We start from the raw sequence: 9,555 nt of genomic DNA on the forward strand, positions 1-9,555 counted from the left end.
ATTGATAAAATATATTATATATCAAACTATGTAAATTTTAGATAGTTCACGGGTAGTTTGTTAAAATCACAATTATAATGGTAAATTGAGTTATGAATAACGGTTTTTACAAAATGAATTATGTTACGGGTTGATACTTCATAAAAAATATTGTAAGTATGTAATTTTTACGCATATTTCTACTTCTACTACAAAAATAGTCAATTGAATAATTTGTTTTTTTCGTGCTGTTAACTTTTCACCGTTTTTTTAATTGTATCAAAACTCAATGTATTATTATTTATTCGCTTTTTTGTTTATTATTTTATTTAAACTTATTATACAAATATATAATTCACTGTAATCGACTACATTGCAATAAAAGTAAAATGTAACATATCCTAATCCGTTAAAAGTTATATATAGTTAATTATTTCCCCCGCGCTGTAGCGCGGGTCCGAACCTAGTTACAAAGTATATAATGTGACAATATTAAAAAAAAAAAGTTAGAGTTTCTCACTCCTCGGCTTGTAAGTGAATTGCTATGGCTGCGGGAACTTCTATCTACACTTGGTGTTGATTGCCCGTATACTATACCTCTCCATTGTGACAACCAGTCGGCTATTCATCTCAGTCGTAATCCGGTGTTACATGAGCGTACAAAGCATATACAGAGAGATTGTCATTTCATCCGTGATGAGATTGATCCAGCTGGCTGATATCCTCACTAAGGCTTTTGGACGCAAGGAGTTTGATGATTTTTTCTTCAAGTTGGGTATGTGTGATCTACATACATATTCCAACTTGAGGGAGGGTATTAAGAGGGATAGGTTCTATTATGTAATAGAGTATAGACTTATGTATAATTAGTACTTAGGTTTATACGTATGTATGTATAAAAGGCATTGGCCGCTGAACATGAATAATAACGAAACCTTTATACTAAGCTTGGTTTTGACACTCGTACAAATGTTCATATGGCATGAAGAAGGAAACTATACTTTGTGATAATGTGACAATTGAAAAGAGAGGTTTATAAGGCCGTTGGCCATATGAATTAATGATTGGTCGGATGGGGTAGTTTTCTCAAATGGACCCGAATATTATATAGCTTCGGGGGTGGCTATGGGTCGGTCCAGGTCATGTCTTCAGCAGTATGGGCCCTTGACAGGACTATTATGGCAAGTAACATAAGTCTTGTACGGGACCGGTTGTGTTCGGTACACTCGGACTAATTGCTACAAACGACTATGATAAATGAAACATATTGCATACCTGATTGATCGCTTGTGTCTTTATCAGAGAGTTGGACAATAAAAGATACGGTTTAAATTAGTTTACACTCAGCTACCCTAAACATTCCAACTAAACCGAACCAATTTCAAATTCCAACATGGCTACAAAACGGTTCTGATACTTACAACTCAGTCCTTGTTGAAACAAAAGAGTCAGGCTAAAGAGAAATAACATACTAAGATTAATTAATTAAGACACAACTTGGAGCCAGCAGATTTACATGGTACATTACACCACGAAAGAGGTTCATTTTTTAGGGCACAAACATAGAGCAAATAACAAAACTAAAAAGGTAAATAAAGAGTTCTTTGCTTCTTCAAGAAGCAACTAAACCAAAACACACTAACTTCAAGACTCCTACTATTACTACTTCTTCTTCTGCTGCTGCTTCATCATTAAGCTTCCTTGTGCCACACACACACTCTTTTTAATTCCCATCATCTGATGATTTCAAGTAAAGGGTTTCTCCACCATCCCCTGAGCTTCCTCCTCTGCCTTCACCACTTCCCATTTCCGGCTTCCCACGGCCAAAATCATGAAACCCACCAGCTTCTCCCTGAAGGATATGGAGACCACTGCTTCCTCCTCCGCTGCTCGAGCTCATTCCAAGCTGGCTATGGTGCAATTGCTGATGCTGAAGTGTCGCGTAAGGCTGTTGCTGCTGCTGCTGCTGCTGTTGAGCATACAACATTGAAGATCTAGCTGCCATTAGTGACTGCTGAGTCATCTGTTGCTGTTGAGTAGCTTGTTGCTGCTGCAAATAGTGTGACCCTCCTTCTCCTTGAATCATCCCACCACCAGCAGATCCATACTAATAACACAACAATACAAATCAGTTTCTCAACTTCCATACAACAAAACTTACTGAATAAACTAATTTTTACCTGGCTATGCACACTTGGAGGCTGAGGCTGAGAATCAGCTATTGCAGCTAAATACATTAAGTTGCGTTGAAGCCTTGCTTGATTCCTGTAACCATTCAAATTATAACCATTACTCATTTTTTCAAACAGAACACAAGTGAAAGCATCAAGTAGACATATATATGTTGGCTCTTACTCGGCACACTCGCTAAGCTTTCCAGAGTTTTGAGACTCAACAATCTTCAGAATCAACGATTTGTTCTCGTCCAAGTACTACAATCAAACAAAAACTTTGCAATCTATTATATTTTGTTGTTGTGTGAATAAAAGACATAGAAAGACTCAAAAGAGACCCCAGTAAACTTTAGATTCCGACTTATCAAAAGACAATAATGTTGAAACATCACAAAAGTGTAAGAAAGATTTGCTTCGAAAAGATTTTGAGGACCACACCAAAGAACTGAGATAAGGACCAGATGTTGTATCGGACCACTAAGTATATCTGGTCATGTAAGCAATAAAAGGAACACTTGGACTAGAAAAATTATACACATAGATCTAATGATAACAAATCTAAAACAGGACCACCATATTCACACATAAATGGTTTTGTGGTTTTTGCCATCAATGAAAACTTCCAGAACCCGAAAACCAAGACAAGAAGTAAACAAAAAAAAACGAGATATGTGAAAAAACCAATCTTCAGTTCCCAAGATTTGTCTGTTTTGAAAACACATTATTTTTTCCATTACATGTTTCAAGAACTCAAAACAACTGGACCCTAAAATCAAAAGAAAGAACCTTTCCTAAGCTTTGTTTCCAGTTTTATGCAATTTAATTGACAAAAGAAAAAGTTAAAACTTTCATTATAACAAATGATGAACCAAACCTTTGTGGACAAGAAAAACATAGAAAAAAAAGCTGAAAGAATCATAAAAGAAACAGAAGCTGATGCACACAAAACAAAAGAACCAAAAAGCATCTTTACCAACCAAGATTTATCAGACATAACATAGATTAAGAAAAACATAGAAACAAGAACCAAAAATAACCAAAACAAAATATCATTTAAAAAAGAAACCCATCATTCATATATGTTATAAGAACAAAAGAAAAGGGTTTATACTCTATAAAGTACTTTTGTTATATATGAACTTTGCAAGATAGTTTATCATTTAGAATTCAAGAAACATATAATAAAGAAAAAGAAAAAAAAAGATAATATAATAGAAGAAGAAGGAGAAGAAGAAGGAGAAGGAGAAGAAGAGAACCTGTTGGATATGATCAGAGGTAACATTGCTGGGGTAGTAACCAGCCATCATGGGCTGCATCTGCATCAGGTGCTGTTGCATTTCTTTTGCTATTTTATATAAAACCTGATAATTCCTTCTTATTTATTTATATAATTTATATAAATATATGTTTTTATAGAGACAAAACCCCCACCACAAAACCCAGAGGAAAAAAGAGAAGTCTTCTTCAAGTGAGAGAAGTAGAGATAGATAGATAGATAGATAGATATTAACTTTTGTATCAGTCTCTCTCTTTTCTCTTACTTGCTTCTGTATATAGAAAACTCTTAACTATTGAAAAGATGTGTATATATCTTCTGTGTGGTGTTGTGTGGTGTGTGTAGTGTGTGTTATCTCGCTTTCTCTCCTCCACAAAAGTTGTTTTTGCGTTAAAAGACTGAGAGAGACAGTGAAGTCTCTTAAATAGAGAGAGAGGTGAGAGAGAAGTGTGTGTGTGTATGTGTGTTTTCTCTTTTTCTTGGGTTTTGGGGTTTTGGTTTTGTTGGTATCTTTCTGTCTCATCCTATCTCTGTCTCTGCGAAGAGGAAAAGGTCACGTGACGAGTCATGCTTATTATAGAGACGTGAGACTACCTTTATGTACACACACACTACATTATATATATATATATATATATATATATATATGTCTCATTGATTGTTTATTATGACTTTGAAGTTTGAACCCTTTTAAAGGACTTTAACTTATAGCTCAGCTTCTTTACGTATTTTTTATGTACATACGGTGTATTTACGTGTACATTTAATATACAAAGATATCTTACATTTTTTTTATAGTATTTCTTATTTATATGTTTAGTTATGATTGATAACATAGATAATTTTGAATGGAGGAAGTTGAAAAACAAATAAACATGCACCACGTAAGAAACATTTAAGGTCACTCAGAGAATCATTGGGATAGGTTTTGTAAGAGTTTGATTGTGAAATGTCCTCTCTCTTTAGGTGTTTTAGATCTATTGATTTATACGATGACAGAGTGTAACAAGTTTAAATAACATTTGATTTGATATAAACATTTGTTAACAGGGTCTATTTCAAGGGTTATATCTATAAGACCTAGTTGAAATTCATTTACTATAAAATATCATAAATTTACAATTGGTATATAGCATCTAACATTATTTTAAATAATTACAATGAAATAATACTACCACTCGTTAACATACTTTCATTTTACGTGTATTCAAGTTCTTATCTAAGACATTTTCAAAGTAAGTGTGCTTTGTTAATTTGTTACAGTACTGATGCATTTCATCTTGTCTCAAGAAAAGTGCATGAATAGTCCCAGCTTTTATTGTACAAGATAGTGAGATGCACACATTTGTTTTTTCTTTGGCTTAGTAATAACAATTTGTGTTAGATTTATTTAAAAGAGTCATTATATATCAAACCCTTATAAATTGACTACTGTTTTAATAGTTAGAATTTTATTTTGAATAGTTTGTTCTCCTTTCTCTAGCTCTAGCTAGCTTTTTCAGCTTCTTGATGCTAAAATGCAAGTTCGAATGGAATAATAATGTATGAGACTTTTCTTAAAATAAGTCTTGGGTTGGGATGTATCTTTAGTCTATTAGTTAAGTCCACTAGACTCAACATTTTTTATAGGAGTTTAGGTTTATTAAACAGCGTTACTCTGTGTACGTAGTAGAGATTTGGCTCTAAATCAAGCCTCGTCAATACAATATCAAACAAGAAAAAAAAAAATTTGGGTTCAATTTAGTGTAGTTAATTAGTCATACTCGAGATGAAAATATTTTTTTCGATTTTTTCAAATATTTGTATGAGCTTATAATTCATTTAATAGCGTATAGTTAAGGATATTTAAGATAGAAATGATTTTTAATATATATTTGGTTTTTTTTAGTTACTTGCGCTAGCTTATAATTAAACCAAAAACATGAATAATCAATCAAATTTTTTTAGCTGTGAGATGTCACATAGTATATATGTTGTAATTGACTTATATCAAATAGATTAAATTTATTCCAACCAAATAATCAATTATATTAATAGCTAGTAACTCGATGTACTACTTACCATTTGAATGTCTAATATTAGTGACACTTGACCAAAGGATCTCTAAAGTTTTTAAAATGCTTTGGTAAGAAAAAGATAAATAATTAGTAATTTCATAAGTCCCTATCGCATTATTTTTTGTTCGAATTCTTGAAATACGTTTCGATGGTCGGTAATTTAATAAAACAAAAAGATTCAACAGCTATATTATCTTTGCGTGGTTATATTTAAATCCACGTTAAACCACTCTAGTAGATATAATTAAATATATAATTAACAACTTATTCGTTGATACCAAAAATGGATCCGAGATATTCCTTCTGTATATATGAACCACGGAGGGCTCAACTTTTAATGTTTGTTTTGTTTAATTGTAAGTACCAAAACTATAGTATTTTGAATGAAATATTTAATTAATCTCTTAGGATAAATGAATTGTTTTATTTTCCCGATTAGTTATGTCTTAAGAGACAATCAATAGTGTTTCTATATCATCACTATATACAAAAATGTAAACCAAAAACACTAGGACCAAACTAAAATACCATTCTTTAATTTTTGATGTAATTATTAAAAATTTTGAGAAATTGTTTTGGAATATTGTATTAATAGTCAAATTTTCATGAGGTTTCTTTATTAAATTTTCCTATCCAATTTTTTTTTAATGTTCCTTGTGAGATTACTTTATATTATATATGTATTCGTGCTACTTCCCATGTTAAATTTTATTTTATACATAATTTTCTATTATATATATTTACATCAATTTTCTATTTTTCTATTTTAAAAATAAGAATCTGATATGTTATATTAGTTTTTGTATTTATAAAGTTACTAATAGGTATAGTTAATTATATATATTCTATGTTATCGTCTCAGTATAATGTATATCATACAACAATGGTTTAACGCCACTACATAATTTTGTACTTTATTTGAAATTCCCCCTAAAATATTATATATACAAGGACCATCTTGTTTTGTTTTTTTTTTCTTTAGAAGACCATTTTGTTTTCTATATAACAAGTTAATAACTATATAATTAAAGTTAATTTGAGGTTGATGTCGAATCTTCTTCCATGTAAAAGATGTTGCAACTTGTAACCTATTGTATTAAATTTGACCAAATAATATGAAAATCCACTAAGATCTATATAAAATGAAACTTGTAGTTATTGAGGTGAGATATTTTATGGTAATTAAGATACATGAATATCACGTAAATTTCTTAATAACAATAAATGAAAGGTTCATTTCATACGTATAAAGTGGAATCACGTTGAAGAAGAATATGTGCTTCGATCTTTTAAAGACCGCTTCTGTCCAAATAATACTTCTTGTCAGTCATGCAGATGAATGACATCATTTTTTGAGATTCTAACTTTCCCCACTCTCACCTAGCACGCGCTTAGTCACGCGCTATGTTACATACGTATATATATTTTTTCTTGTTAGATATTTCGCCAATAATTAATTATTCTGATTTTGTTTTTTTTTCTTCTTCTTTTCAGGAAAAGTGTAAGAAAGAACTGAAACTGATTTCTGTTTTTCCAAAACTTTTAGTCGCAAGAAAAAAAAATGTGTTGTATCAATTAACGTGGTTATACCAAAAATGTGTTCTTTCAAATACATTTTACTTGACAAATATAGATTTTCTTCTGGCATATATAATTCCAAAATAAAATCATTTGATTATATAGAGTTTATAGTTTAGTGGGCACGAAAATTAAATGAGACGGACACATTTTACATGCAAACGAACATATAAAAACATAACTTCCGATGTGTCAAACATGTGATGTCCACGTATAATTTTATGTCTTTTCTTGCCTTTAAATTTTGGCAAGTTTTGTTAATTGTCGGTTTATAAATAACTAATGGGAAATGCTAAATGGCAAGTGACACAGTACTATTGAGTTTCAGTTTCTAATAAAAACAAGAACAAATCCACCTAATGTTATTTTTTTTTCTTTTCTTTTCATATGTGTAAATGAATTATAACATTTTAGATATGGTCTTAGATGTATTTATAGTATTTAGATATGTCTTTACCAAATGTTAGATTCTACATCTGCAAGAAAATATATGCAAACGTGCTCTGTGTTGAATACTATTATCTTAAATAAGTATAGAATCAATTATGAAATTGCCTCTATTTTTTAACCAAAAATTTGGGTAAAATGTTATGGGTTTGCTATTATTAAGTTTGAAAAATGTGATTTAACATGCGTTCTACTCGTCATGTATTGAGACGAAAACCATTGTTGTTATCGTCTATATTGACCGATTAATTAAGTAGACCGATCTCTTCTTTTCAAAATAAGTTCTCAAATTGTTTTTAACTTTAGCCCTATATACCTCTTAGTCTGTAGGCTTTCATTTGCCCAGAGAAATCAGAAAAAATCTTTAGGATAGATTTCATCCTGTCTTGAGAAAATAAAAAGAAGATAAGTGGTTCGATAATTGAAACGTCGCCTCCCTTGGTTAATAAAGCATCAATCGTGTTGTATAATCGAAAATCAAAAATTTAAAGTATAATCGAAGAATGAGAAAAATATTACGTAGCTGAGAGATAGATGAGAGAGAGAAAGATAAGAAGAGGAGGAAGAAGAAGAAAAAGAAGAAGAAGAGAGGAACAAAGACAAAGGTTCGTGGAGGAAGAGGTGTTGTGAGCATATTATCTAATACAATGTTTTTGACTGGATAAGTATAATATTATCTAATACAAATATTGTTATCTCGATACAAATATAACATAATTTTAGTAGCTATTGATTAATGTCTAATTATATTGTTTTCAGTCTGATCGGTTATAATATCAACTATAACAGTTATGGTTATTTATTTGGTTAACTATGTAAATCATATCTTACTGACATACGTTATAAGTTATTTGATAAATTCATAGTAATCTAGTTAAATTATTTATAGTTAATCATATGTTACCGATATAAATTATAAGTTATTTGATAAACTCATAATTATCTAGTTAAATGAATTATTATATGACTGATATCAACTAAGATATATATTTATGTACTTGTATAAAATAGGATATTTGCAACTCATGTACTTGGTTGACCATATTATTAAATGAATCGACCTCATCTTTTCAAAATTAGCTCTACATTTCCTTTTCATCTTTGGCCCTATACACATCTAATAACATAGGCTTTTATTTACGCAGAGAAAGAGAAAGGGAAAAAAAATATTTAGGATAGATTTTGTCTTGCCTTTGAAAAATAAAAAGGAGGAAATGTGTTCGATTATTCAAGCGTAGTCTCCTCAAGTTGTTAAACCATCAGCCGCATCGATTAGGCATTCTTTTAAGTTTCCGTCTCCTCTGTTTTTATTTTCTTCAACAGTCTTCTCGATAGTGGCTCCGGCAGAGATCCAAGCAAAGTTCGAGGCGATATCGACAGAGACGTCACAAATATTGGACATGTCGAGGATGAAAAAGGATTTATCGGGGATGTAAGAGAGACCATTGTAATCGTGGCCGCCGCTTCGGATTTTGAGGAGGAAATTTAGGGATTCTGAGCAGATGACGACGGCGGTGAGCATTGCGGATGTAAGCACGGAGGACGGAGGGAAAGCATGGCTGCTCTATGAGAAGACATTGTCGGTGATTTGGGATTGCGGTGATTTTTTCTCCTCGGAGAAACACTTGAGTAATGAGTTGTGTACAGAGGTCGGCTAAAAGATAGATGAGAGAGGTAAAGATAAGAAGAGGAGGAAGAAGAAGAAGAAGAAGAAGAAGAAGAAGAAGAAGAAGAGAGGGACAAAGACAAAGATCCGTGGAGGAAGAGGTGTTGTGAGCATATTATCTAATACAATGTTTTTGACTGAATAAGTATAATATTATCCAATACAAATATTGTTAGCTCGATACAAATATAACATAATTCCAGTAGCTATTGATTAATGTCTAATTATATTGTTTTTAGCCTGATCGGTTATAATATCAACTATAACATTTATGGTTATTTATTTGGTTAACTTTGTAAATCATATCTTACTGGTATACGGAATAAGTTATTTGATAAATTCATAGTTATCTAGTTAAATTATTTATAGTTAATCATA

The 9,555-nt window shown here is 31.3% G+C and overlaps 1 protein-coding gene across 1 annotated transcript; it reads right to left on the bottom strand.

Moving 5' to 3' along the window:
• Window positions 1-1,433: 1,433 nt before the first annotated feature.
• Window positions 1,434-3,838, bottom strand: LOC17883057 (GRF1-interacting factor 1). The gene is made up of 4 exons (XM_006288600.2): window positions 3,410-3,838; window positions 2,335-2,411; window positions 2,160-2,244; window positions 1,434-2,086 (listed from the first exon to the last, which is right to left on the bottom strand). The coding sequence occupies exons 1-4, from the start codon at window positions 3,488-3,490 to the stop codon at window positions 1,703-1,705; spliced, it is 627 nt and encodes a 208-aa protein (XP_006288662.1). The 5' UTR covers window positions 3,491-3,838; the 3' UTR covers window positions 1,434-1,702.
• Window positions 3,839-9,555: the final 5,717 nt, after the last annotated feature.

This window comes from Capsella rubella, unplaced genomic scaffold (genome assembly GCF_000375325.1).
Source record: "Capsella rubella cultivar Monte Gargano unplaced genomic scaffold, Caprub1_0 scaffold_6, whole genome shotgun sequence".
Lineage (NCBI taxonomy): Eukaryota > Viridiplantae > Streptophyta > Magnoliopsida > Brassicales > Brassicaceae > Capsella > Capsella rubella.